Source organism: Podarcis pityusensis, assembly GCF_964106645.2.
Source record: "Podarcis pityusensis genome assembly, chromosome: 14".
In the NCBI taxonomy this organism is placed as follows: Eukaryota; Metazoa; Chordata; class Lepidosauria; order Squamata; family Lacertidae; genus Podarcis; species Podarcis pityusensis.
In genome coordinates this window covers 16380943-16394243 of record NC_138039.1, presented here as the reverse complement: position 1 = coordinate 16394243, position 13301 = coordinate 16380943, and the positions used below count along the sequence as shown (strand labels likewise).

At 44.5% G+C, this 13301-nt stretch overlaps 1 protein-coding gene across 9 annotated transcripts in view; it reads left to right on the top strand.

Annotated features, from left to right (window-relative positions):
- The window catches only part of MRTFB (myocardin related transcription factor B), a 104433-nt gene that overhangs the window by 73601 nt on the left and 17531 nt on the right, over nucleotides 1–13301 (top strand). For all 9 annotated transcript variants that reach the window (XM_080981807.1, XM_080981811.1, XM_080981810.1 and 6 more), the window contains 4 exons: nucleotides 511–566; nucleotides 1777–1852; nucleotides 2365–2526; nucleotides 4794–4972. In XM_080981807.1, the coding sequence (XP_080837933.1) occupies nucleotides 511–566; nucleotides 1777–1852; nucleotides 2365–2526; nucleotides 4794–4972 (473 nt within the window). The remainder of the gene's footprint in view (nucleotides 1–510; nucleotides 567–1776; nucleotides 1853–2364; nucleotides 2527–4793; nucleotides 4973–13301) is intronic.

Genomic DNA, 13301 nt, shown 5'->3' with positions numbered 1-13301 from the left:
GTTGCCAGTCAGCTAATCAGTGCTAACTGTGAGTCCCTTTTGGCAGGGATGGGGAAGAGTAATGCAAGGGAAATGGGAGAGTAATGAGAGTGCATGAACATTATTTTTGTTGATGTAAGGCAGACACCTGAACCAACCTTTTATTCTCCATACACATATATTTGCTTTCTGTTTGCCGTTTCTACACAATTGTCACCTCATTCTCTAATACTTACTGGTATATAGAGGGAAATTAATGCAAGCACCTCATTTTTCTGCTCATGGTCCTTTAGAACCCACTCAATATTAATGATGTTCATTGAACTTATTGGTCGATGTAGGTTTTATTATTACTAACAAAAAGCTCGTCATTATGACAGGTGAGGGAGGGCAACAAAGAGGAGGCCATATACTGTGGACAGAGTGCATTCAATGTTAGTTGGTAGAAACAAATATCAAGGAGTATAAAGTATCTGTCTTTAACAGTATGTTCTGATAGTTTCATGTCAGTCTTTTACTTCTCCATTGTAGCTTTGAAGAGCCCAGCTGCATTCCATGAGCAGATAAAGAGCTTGGAAAGAGCCAGGGTAAGGAATCAAGTTTAAACGTGTTGCTTCATTCCTCACATATATTTGCATTTGGAAAGGGTGAGATATGCAAGATATGTGAAACAAGATGAAACAAAACTAGATTATAATCTCTGGAACTAAATTTTGGGGTCATTTTTAATGAAATTTAAAGTCCTACAGTAACTAATACAAACAAGCCAAAAACAGGCAACAGTATGATTACTTATAATATTCTTCAGCCCTTTCCCCAGCCACCCTCATCTTCCACTGAATATAGATTTACAGTAGATAATCCCAGCCGAGATTCATTTTCTGTCCAAACAAACCACAATGATGTAAAGCCAAGGGTTGTTCTTGGCTTACGAATTGTGGTTTGTCTGGTAGAAGCAAACCCAGAGCACTGGTTTGCATGTCCCTCTAAGCCAAGGCTCATGATTTGTTACTCCTGGCCCAACAAAATGAGCATTAGTACACTGCTCATTCACAGTAAGCCATGGTTTATGGTTTACCATGATAGGTGCCAGTGTGTTTCATTGTAATGCAATATAGGACTCAATCATAGAGTAGCTTAAACTCAGTCCTGCTTAATGACATTCGGGGGAAATGCTGACTTGTATTTCCTGTGGTAAGTGTGTTGCGTATTCACATTCAATCTGCTCAATAGAAGTGGCCTTAAAAAATGGGCAAACTGCACTATTGGGAAGTCATTATTGTATTTAAAAAATCAAACAGTTCAAATACAACATAAAGTCTGGTGGTTGTAACTGCTGACTTGCTAGGAATCCTAAATTAGATTTATACCACATTTTGTTCACTAGCGTCACTATGTAGAGGAATAGGTTTGAAATACGTCATCTACAAAGAGTAAATTTGTATGAGTTGGATCTTGGATTGTAAAATGTGAAGGGGAGAAGTCTGCATTTTATCCCTTATTGTGTGAGTTGCCAAGAACCTGATGTTCTGTAGTATTCTCTAAATGATTTAATAATAAACATAAAACATAATCTTCCGATGTAAGGCAACGTCTTGCAAAACATTCTCAGATGGTTACTCTTTTTCTGTGACCAAAGAATTTTAATAATTTCCTTCAATGACAGCCGTTCAGGACTTCAATAAAGACATGTACTCTGAAAGCCATTTCCCAAAAATGTTTCCTTAAAGTGAACTGTTTCGGGTGAATTTGCCAGTAAATGTGGTATATTTAACGTTCATGCATTTTTTCCTTCAGACTGAAAATTTTCTGAAGCACAAGATACGCAGTAGACCTGATAGATCAGAGTTGGTCAGAATGCATATTCTTGAAGGTGAGGACCCTGATGTCATATTTTCTGGCTGAACATTTTAAAACGCTCAATATGGCTTCAGAACTTGAATATATTCCAAACCTTTAGAAAAGCCAATGAATCTCCCTTGATAAAACTAATTATTAATATGTGTTGATAAAATCTAATTTACTCGATTTACATATTTAGCAATCTTTGATTTAAGGTAAAGTGGATATTAGGGACATTAACTGTGTTGTGGTGTTTCTAGACCTCTTAATAAATAATATTTATCTGCTTGTTTCAAAAATATATACTTTGATTTCTGCTTCAAAAACAAATTAGCTGCAAAGATTGTACAGTGCCAGAAATGCATAGCTTGTGGTGAACTGTGATAGCCATTTAAAATGGTCAGCAAATGCTCTCTAGAAATGCATGAATAATGTGATCTAGATGTTGAAAATATGGTTGTAATATTAAAATCAAAACAAATGTTCATAAAAAGGAGTTGGAAATGGTATAGTTCTTTTTAAAATGTGTCCCCTTTCTTCCAGAGACCTTTGCGGAACCCTCTCTACAGGCAACTCAGATGAAACTGAAAAGAGCACGATTGGCAGATGATCTGAATGAAAAGATTGCTCAGAGGCCTGGTCCTATGGAACTTGTAGAAAAAAACATCCTTCCTGTAGACTCCAGTGTCAAAGAAGCGATTATAGGCAAGTAGGGAAGCTGTGACATCATCAACACCATCATCATTTATTATTTATACCCCGCCCACCTGGCTGGGTTTCCCCAGCCACTCTGGGCAGCTCCCAACCAGATATTAAAAACACAATACAGCATTAAACATTAAAAACTTCCCTAAACAGGGCTGCCTTCAGATGTCTTTTAAAAGTAAGATAGTTGCTTTTCCCCTTGACATCTGATGGGAGGATGTTCCACAGGGCAGACGCCACTACCGAGAAGGCCCTCTGTCTGGTTCCCTGTAACCTCACTTCTCACAGTGAGGGAACCGCCAGAAGGCCCTCGGTGCTGGACATGGGTCTATTGATGCAGAAAAGAATGAGAGGTGAAAACCTGAGCCTTAAAGGACCTTCCAAGTTATGAGGTTTTGAAAATATACATTTAAAAAGGTGCATTTGTGAAGCCATTTGTTGTAGAAGATCCAGATGGTTTCCCTCAAAAAACATTTTTAATCATAATTTATTTATTTTAAATAATAATAATAAATTAAAAATAAAAATGTGTGCCCCACCCCCAGACCATTCCATTCTAACTATCCGACCTCCCAAAATTTTAACACCTCTTGTGATGGTTTGACCCTTTCCATTTTAACAGTACAAATTCTACAAATACCTTCCTCAAAATCATTTCACCTGCATATTTCCCGTCTTAGCACATGTTAATTTATCATTAATAGCTATGGCTATCATAATTTATTTCTGTGAGTATAAATACCTGTGTTATTACTCACATATTTATTTATATGTTTGTTCTGCTGGTGTTGTGGTTGTCATCAACGGAAATGCAAAGCACATTTTTTTTGCAAACACAATTATTAATTGATAAAGATTTGTCTTTCAGTGTCATCTGCTTCCTTTGTGGGGGGTTTTTTGTTCCCTTTTCATTCTCTGTGTCCCTTACAGTTGGAGGTGCTGTATATCTGACACTCATTGGATAGTACCTATGACGTCACTAGTGATGTCACTAGTGGCACAACTCCTTTCCATGATATCCAAGCCATTTTGTGTCCTTTAAAATTTTGAGAAGCATTTCTTACACCACCTCATTTTTTAAAAATACTAAATACTCTGCACTCCTCTCCAGATCTGAAACACATGTTTCCCTTATACTTTCCCCCCAAAAGCAAAACACATAGATGTAGTTATGTCCCACAGCAATGCTACCATTTGCCCCTTGTTCATTTTGTGGAACAGGATACTGACACCAGACCAGGGATTGTTCTATTTTAAAACTAATGGGGAAAATAGCAGTATATTAAAGGAATCCTAAGAGCATATTTAAATGTCTGTTTTGTGGAACTGTGGACCTGCAGTCAGTGCACATTTGAGCCCCACATTCCACATACATATGTCATTCAGATTATGTCACACCCACACTTGCACTTGAAAGAAAATGAGCTTGCTTTTTCAAGGTACACATGACATTCTCCACTACCCTGATTTTTTAATCTTTCTTCAATATGATAATAAGTAAGCCAGTTACTGCCTTCAAGAGTACTGCTTTGTCCTCATCCTCAGCTACAGGAGAGGTTCCCCCCCACCCCGCTTTTCCTAGAACACATTCATTTAATCAGGTTAGTCTTTCTTATTACCCTCTCAGTTTTGTTCTGCTTAATATTTAACTTACAGCATAAAGCATGTTTATGGAATAGTTGCACAGAATGTGCAGTGTAAATCAAATTTCTCAGTAGTAATTAGGAAAAAAATAGGAAAAAATGCAGCCAAACTAGACACAACAGGGCCATTGTTCCTGGCCTGCCCTGTTCTCTCATATAAAGGAGGAGGCGGAGGACATGGAAGAGGGGAGCCAAATGCCCCCATACCTTGCTTCTACACAGTTTGTTGCTCCAGGCACTTTCTTTATTTTCTTGACCTCAATACTGAGTCAGAAATGGAGAAGATTACCTGGAGAATACAGATTATCCTCATTAAAACATGGAACCAAGGAAAGTTTAGCACCTCTCTGCCATGCACTCTTGTACTATTAAAATCTCCAACCTGTTTTATGTGGAACTGGAGTACTGTAGACGTATGATGAAAACAAATGTCCAACGCTACTTTGTTTAGTTTGGCCCAAACTCACACAAAGAAGACCTTCATACAAGAAGGTCTGTTACTTGTGAAATGTCCATAGGTCTTCACAGAATGAGTGCTGGATACATGTCAAAAATAACAAGTATATTGTTTCTTCATTATCATGGCATTAAAAGGTGATTTCTCACCCCCCCCTTTCATTTTAGCGGTTGGTCAGGAGAACTATCCTCAAGGATTGGATGAATCCTTTGATGAAGACAGCAGTGATGCTTTATCTCCAGATCAGCCTGCTAGTCAGGAATCCCAGGGCTCGGCAGCATCCCCTGGTGAGCCCAAAACAAGAGAGGCACCATCTCCAGTCTTGCCAACCCCTGCTACTAATCAGGTAAAGTGTCTTTATTCCATTCCATAACCTTAGTTATTGTCATATTTTGCTGTTAACCAAGCATTCTTAAGATATTCTTTCTCTATTTGATAAATGTCTGTTGTGTTTTATGAAAACCCTGAAGTTTTGGTGGGTAGAAAATGTTCATTACTTCAAGCAAGTCTGTCCATTTTTGTCAGCAGGTAGATATCAAACTCTGCTCTGAAAAGCGGTAGAAAGTCTTCCCTGTCGTTCTTCAATATGAGCTCCAACATGCATAATAGTCAGGGATTTCTGTGCCAAGAAAAACCCCGGAATCCGTATATTTTCCATAAGACTTACATATAGTGGTTTCCTTTGCATACTTTCTTTTTCCTCCCAAACTTAATGGCAATGAAGGGATTGCAGTGGGGAGTGTTAACTCTCTCCTCTTCAGCCGTGACCAACCCCTTGAAATCTCCCCCTGCTGCAAATTGGCTTGGAAGAAGCCTTCTGTTGGCTTTAATAAAAGACTCCACACACACACACACACACACACACACACACACACCCCAGCTTGGTTATTGTATGTGGTGGTGGTAGGATCTTTTTGGAGAGTGTAGCTGGGGAACTCAAAAAGGTTGACCCTGTGATATCTTGATGTCTATAGATGAAAGTGCTGGACCTTTTTGATTCATCTAGAATAAATACACACAGCACTGTGGCCAGGAAATCTGTTAAATAAGTATCTGTTAACTATCCACACATCACACAGAACGGCCGTAGCATATTTATTTTTAGATGCAGTGTCTTTAAAATGTGACGTGGAAGATCATTTTGACTGGAAATGAATTCTCTTCTCCTTTTTACAGTTGTACTTGGGCTGAAAAATCTCCCTTATTATTATTATTATTATTATTACTCAGATTTGCTGGAAATATCTGTCTGTGGTGTCATAGCTGTTTCTTCTCTATTCATGGTCTAGATATTTAACATTTCTTCATATGTGCAATCAAATAGTTAGCCAAGAACATAAATTTCTTTTCGTTACTGTTAGTACAAAAATAAATTAGATTCTTTTCCTTCTAAAAACTAAAAGCAGGATGAAGAAGTGATTGCACAACACAAGGTGTTCCTTGCTATCGTGCTCTTCCCAACTAGTTTTGAAGTAACATTTAAGAACACTTTTATTCATTTAGTTCCATTGAGAAACACTTGTAATTTAAAGTATTTCAGTGCTGGAAATTGTAGGTTTTTCTTGCAGAGGTTTTCTCTTGTGGTTAACGATTTTTGTGTAAAATTGCTAAATCCAATCTTTACCATGCTCCCTTGAGACCAGACCAGATATTACACAATAGATTCATGTAACTATGTATGAATGATTGGATTTTAATTACAAGGATGGCAGTTTAAATGGAGGAATTTTACAGAGAGGGGCTGCTTAGTTCTCTTCTACCCATTGGGGAAAAGATAGGGATATAGCAGCTTGGGGCAGGGGTTGACTTTGAGCAGCAAAATAGCTTATAGGGGGAGGCACTGGGAAACTCTTGCACACATCTCCGTTATAGTGTCCAGTTTATCTTTACATGAGATATGAAGAATTTCATATCCTTTATCATTTGTATATGATTTAAGCAGTGTAATTACTTTTAAATATTTGAGCAAAGCAGCCTTGATCTAAATTTTTCCCTTACTACTGTTTTCTCCACATTTCTCTCTCTCTCTCTCTCTCTCTCTCTCTCTCTCTCTCTCTCACGCACACACACACACACACACACACACACGAAATGCCCAGTGCTGCCCAGGAATTTGAAGACATTAAAATATATTGTAATTTTTAAACGGATAGTGTAATTTGTGGGTTTGGGGGTTGTGCGCGCGCACACACACACACACACACACACACACACAAACCAACTCAGGACTCCAACCTGACCTGGGGAAGAAGCTGAACTGGCACTGAATAATGATAATAAAATGTGGAGCTATTATTTAATTATGGTTAGTTTGGCCCACCATCTTGATTCAAAATGGTGCCTGGCATCCAAACATAGATGAAGACTGGTGATGATATTTCCAGAGGCATCCACATTTGTGCAGGTTGATGCCATCCTGCCAAATTGGGCAGCAAAACTTTCAAAGCTATCCAGATTGGCACAGGTTAGAACTGTCACACCAAAATTTGTGAAGACCTGCCAAATGGTATGATGAAATTTTCAGAGGTGTCAAAAGTAGTGGACCCAACATGCCAAAAAAGAGCAAAATCATGCCAGAGTGATGCTTGGATGTGCTATCTTGATTCAGAATGCTGTCCGGCATCCAAAGTTGTTGTTGGTATTTTTTTAACAAACTTGTCCTTCTCCCAGAGAAAAAACAAGCAAACATGGTTCCAAAATAGAGAGGACAATGATTCCCATTTTAAGTAATCCAAATCTTTATTATGTAACCAAAGGCCATCAGGACCAGGGCAAGACCACAGGGGCTGCAGTCTTCAGTCTGGGAACACATGTTTTCTCCTTTGCACTAAGTCATGGTTTGGCTTAGCAAATCAGATCTGTATATCCTTGCCTCTCTAACAGGAATTCTGTTCAGAATGCCTGCTAGCCATTCCCTCCTCCAGCAGGCCATTCCATCACGTTCCACCTTGGAGGAGGATTGGAGGAACCAGACCCTGAGTGTGGAGGGAAACCCTGGCCACACTCAACAAAATGTTCTCAACCTTTAGCGTGAATTTACTCTCTCTGACATGCTATTTCCAGTGACTTTTTCTGACAAATTTGGATACTTTCAGTAGCAAAAGGAAGACACAAACCTTTTAAGGGGGGATGTTTAATTCTACAGGCCACTTAAAAAAATATTTTATTGATTTTTCAAAATTCTGCTGGTGACTCTTGAGACATAAATGTATCTAGAGTAAGACTTTCCTTTGGTTGCTCTTCTTGAGAAATTTTGGAGAATTTTGCGGCTCTAGTTCTTTTGGGGAATATGTATGATGTACATTCTTTTAGAAAAGCCAATGCCAATGTTGAAAAAATGTTTGGGCAGTGTCAGGGAACTGCCATCGGAAGGAAGGGAAGTGAAAGGGCTCACACAGGTTGGGAGAGACTCAGCAGCTGAAGAGGGAACCAGTAGGGGGAGAGGAGCTGGGCTGAGGGAAAGGGAGCTGGAGGGATGGCTCAGAGACACTTCCAGCGAAAACAGTGGGGAGGTTTCAGGACCTCCTGTAGGGACACCCACTCCTCGCCGGAAACTGTCACGCAGAGAGTCCAGAAGACGTGTTTCCGTTAAGGAGCTTTTATGTTGGAAGCGATTCCGAAAGCAACCACTGTCGGAATCTGCCAGCGACTGACGGAGCCATGTTTAAGGGGCTCCGTTACAGACAGAGGTTTGCAAACTTGACCAAACTCTGAGGGACTAGGATTTTACACACAAGCAGCTCATCGTCCCATCACAGCATTCCGACAGTCTTCGTGAGCAGCTTGTGCAGGAGAAGGCATCATGAGCAACCCAGCCGGAACCGGAGAAGCAGGAGCTGGAGCGGGTCCAAGCCTGGAAGAAAGGTACCGGGTGTTGGAGGTCCAGCTAGCGCTGCAGACGGCGAGGCTTGAGGAGAGGAGGGCTCAGGATGCAGACAAAAAGGGGAAAGACACCCAGCTCGTCAGAAAGGTACCAGGATTGGTGCAGAAGTTTGGGGGGGAGCCCAAAGACTATCATGGCTTTCGGACAGAGATGCAATATGCCCTCAATCTGCAGTTTGATGAATTCCCTGACGAGGAATCAAGAGTGGCTTTCGTGATTGGGCATCTTGAAAAGGGGGCGAGAGACTGGGTTAGACCCCTGATGGCAGCGAATAGTGACGTCCTAAAGGACACGATGAAGTTCTTTCGCGCCATGGATCTGATGTTTTCCAGCGATATTGGACAGGGAGTGGTCCGCAGACAGTTAATGGCTTGCAAACAGGGGAGCCGATCTGTCCGTGAGTACTGGACTGAATTCACCATGTTGATCCATAAATTGGGGTGGGATCTATCGGCGGAACCCATTCAAATGCTTTTTGAAGAAGGGCTTTCTTCGGCTGTGAAAGACGAACTTTCCCGGGCGCCCAGGGCGGAGTCTATGGACCAGCTGACCAAATCAGCGCTGACCATAGGAGCGCGCCAGGAGGCGAGAGCATTGGAGAGGCGGGAAGGGAAGGGGGAACGTTGGAAGGAGTTCCGCATTCCAGACATTCCAGAGCCAACTTTCCCGCCGGCAGAGCCGATGGAAATCGGAACAGCGCGCGCGCGCGCAGTTTCAAAGCCCAGTGAGGGGGGAAAGAAGGAGGGAAAAGGCGCCCGGAAATGCTATCTCTGCCAACAGCCAGGTCACTTTGCCAGAGTCTGCCCCCAGAGGAAGGAATGGCAAGGGATGGTAGGAGCTGTGGAGGGAAGAGAGGAAGAAATACCGAAGCAAGTAAAAGCCAACGCCTGGCTGCCACCGTCGGGGCACAGCAGTCAGGCCAAAGAGCAGTGAAAGTGCCCACGCCAGAACCTCCTAAACCCGCCCTAGTGATAGAAGTGGCGCTAGAGCTGCCAAACGGACACCCTCTAAAGATAAAGGCGCTGTTGGACTCAGGCAGCTCCTGCAATTTCATGAGCAAAGAGTTTGCAGCTGAACACCAGATACAGACGATCCCTTTAAGCAACCCCCTGCAGGTGACCACGATCGATGGCAGGGAGCTGTTGGGAGGAGAAGTCAGCTTGCAGACCGTCCCAATGATAATGAAGGTGGCAAGGCACACCGAACTGATAGCGTTTAATGTGGCCACCTTGGGAGGAGCTCCCATTATATTGGGGATGAGCTGGCTAGCGTTACATGATCCGCTGGTGGGCTGGCATCAGAGAGTGGTTTCTTTTGGTTCAGCACATTGCTTAGAACACTGCAAAGAGGGAAAGGGTTTGGCAGGGGCCCAAGCCACCCTAGCAGGGACTGAAGTAACGGAGAACGTGAAGGTACCACGACAATACGCAGATCTCCGCGACGTCTTCAGCGAAAGGGAAGCTGACCAATTACCCCCGCATAGACCCTTTGACTGTCAAATCAATTTACTCCCTGGGGCACAGCTCCCTGTAGGCAAGCTGTACGCCATGTCAGACAGAGAGATGCAGGAGCTAAGAGAGTTCATTGACAAGAACCTGAAGAGAGGGTTCATCAGAGAGTCCAGGGCGGTGGGGGGCAGCCCAGTGTTTTTTGTGGATAAAAAAAAACACGAACAAGCCGAGGCTTGTGTGTGACTTCAGGGCCTTAAATGCAGTGTCAGAACCAGTGGCTTTCCCTATGCCCAGGATTGACGACATTTTGACAAGGGTCAGGAAGGGAAAGATTTTTACTAAACTGGACCTAAGGGGGGCGTACAACCTGATACGAATAAGGAAGGGGGATGAATGGAAAACCACCATGTTCACCCCTTTGGGGGCATTTGAATATTTAGTTATGCCCTTCGGCCTACAAGGAGGCTCCGCGTGCTTTCAATCGTTTATGAACCACGTCCTGGGGCCTTTGCTTTACAAGAATTGTGTGGCCTTCTTAGACGACGTGTTGGTGTATTCTGAGAATGAGGAGCAGCATGTGAGAGACGTCAGAGAAGTGTTGAGCAGGCTGCAAGCCAACCAGCTGTGGGTGAAACTGGAGAAGTGTCAGTTTCATACCAAGGAGGTGGAATTCCTGGGGTATCGCCTGTCAGACAAGGGATTGGCCATGGATCCCGGCAAGGTCCAGGCGGTGCTGGAATGGAAAACACCCAAAACAAGGAAGGATGTGCAGAGGTTCCTAGGATTTGGGAACTTCTATCGTAAGTTCATCCGAAACTTTGCCCACCTGACGGCGCCCATTACGGACTGTCTCAGCAGTAAGAAGAAGTTCGTTTGGACTGAGGAGGCGGAGCGAGCATTTGAGGAACTAAAAAGGGCCTTCGCCTCGGAACAACAACTCCTGCATGTGGATTTACAAAAACCGATGAGAGTGGAAACTGACGCATCAGACAGAGCGATTGGGGCGGTGCTTCTGCAGCCAGGGAAGGAGGAGTCAGAGTGGAGACCGTGTGCCTTTTTTTCGCGAAAGCTGAACAAATCCGAGAGGAACTACACGGTGTATGACCGAGAACTACTAGCCATTCATGAGGCGTTCCGGAGATGGAGGCACCTGCTAATTGGCGCACAACATAAGGTGCAAGTGTGCACTGACCACAAGAACCTAGAGTATTGGAGGACGGCACGAGTGCTCAACCAACGGCAAGTGAGATGGGCCCAGGAGTTCTCCAAATTTAACTTTGAGATTTGTTACGTGCCAGGCCCAGAGAACATTAGGGCGGACGCTCTCTCACGCAAACCTGAATATTTGGAGGAGGAGGGAGCACCCGAAGAGAGACATGTCATTCCAGAGGACCGCTGGGTGTGTGGGGCGGCATTGGTGGGACAAAGAGAACTGGTAGAGGAAACAGAGAATGATGAATACGCCCAGAATAAGCTCAGAGGTCTTAGGGGTGAGGGAGAGGAACCAGGGGGTTTCGAGGAAAGAAATGGAGCTTTGTATTACAAAGGGGCACTGTATATCCCTGAAGGAGACTTAAGGGGGAGGGTACTCAAGCAGTTGCACGACAGCCCCACGGCGGGGCATTTTGGACAACACAAAACCATGTGGTTGGTCACCAGGGAATTTTGGTGGCCTAAGGTGAGGGAAGATGTACGGGAGTATGTAAGAGGGTGTGAGCAATGCCAGCGAGCCAAAGGGGAGAGGCGGGCACCGGCGGGGCTATTAGAACCCTTACCAACCCCAGAACGACCTTGGGAGGCAGTGTCGATAGATTTTATGACTGATCTGCCGAAGTCCAAGGGGAAAACAGCCATCATGGTGGTGGTAGACCTACTAACAAAGATGTGCCACTTTGTAGCCTGCTCGCATGCAGTCACGGCGGAAGAGACAGCGAAGTTATTTGTAGAACACATTTTTAGGTTGCACGGGGTGCCATTGAGGGTGGTCTCAGACCGAGGAAAACAATTTACTTCCAGGTTCTGGAGGAAGCTCATGAGCTTACTGCAGGTGGAGGTCAACTTTTCGACTGCCCGGCACCCTGAAACCAACGGGCAGGCGGAAAGAGCAAACGGGGTCCTCCAGCAATACCTGAGGTGTTATGTCAATGACAGAGAGAATGACTGGGTAGAAAAGTTGGCGCTGGCGGAATTTGCCTACAACAATGCCGAGAATGTGTCCACAGGGATGAGCCCCTTCTTGGCTAATTATGGGTGTCATCCCAGGGCTTTCCCAGGGGGAGAAGGGGAGAGATGGGGTGTCCCGGCAGCCGAGCATTTTGTAGAAGAAATGGAAGCAATCCATCGTCAGCTCCAACTCAACTTAGAAAGGGCGAAGGAAGAATACAAGAGGCAGGCAGACAAGAACCGAAGGGAAGGTGAAACCATAAGGGTGGGAGATAGGGTGTGGCTGTCAACCCAAGGGTTGCCGTTCAAAGGAGGTTGTAAGAAATTAAGACCCAGGAGATTGGGTCCCTTTGAGGTCATTCAACAGGTCAACCCAGTGGCTTTCAGGCTCCGGTTACCCAACCACATGAAACTGCACCCAGTATTTCACAGGTCGTTACTGTCACCGTATGAGGGGGGACGAGAAGGGATGGCCACTCGGGGACCGGTCATAGAAGAAAGGGAATGCAGCAGCCATGTGGCAGAAATCCTCGACGCCAGATGGAAGGGGGATCAGGTGGAGTATTTGGTAGCGTGGGAAGGAGAACCGGAGTCAGAAAACACTTGGGTAATGGCAGAAGATATCAATGACGAGGTATTGATAGAAACGTTCCATCAAAGGTTCCCAAGGAAACCTCAGCCTGTGGAGAGGTTCCGGAGGGAATACTTTGGGACCACCGATGAGGAGGATGAGTTGGAAGGATTCTCGGAATCGGAAGGGGAAGGGGAGATGGACTCTGAGGAGGAGGAGTACTTCGAGACCAGGAACCGCAACAGGTGGAGAGAAGTGTTCGGGACATCGGAAGATGAAGGAAGTTCATTCCGGGGTTTTGCCTCCTCACCGCCCGTAGAGGAGGGGGCGAGAGGGGATGAAGGGGGCCCTGGAGGGGAGGTGGATGTCAGGGAACTGCCATCGGAAGGAAGGGAAGTGAAAGGGCTCACACAGGTTGGGAGAGACTCAGCAGCTGAAGAGGGAACCAGTAGGGGGAGAGGAGCTGGGCTGAGGGAAAGGGAGCTGGAGGGATGGCTCAGAGACACTTCCAGCGAAAACAGTGGGGAGGTTTCAGGACCTCCTGTAGGGACACCCACTCCTCGCCGGAAACTGTCACGCAGAGAGTCCAGAAGACGTGTTTCCGTTA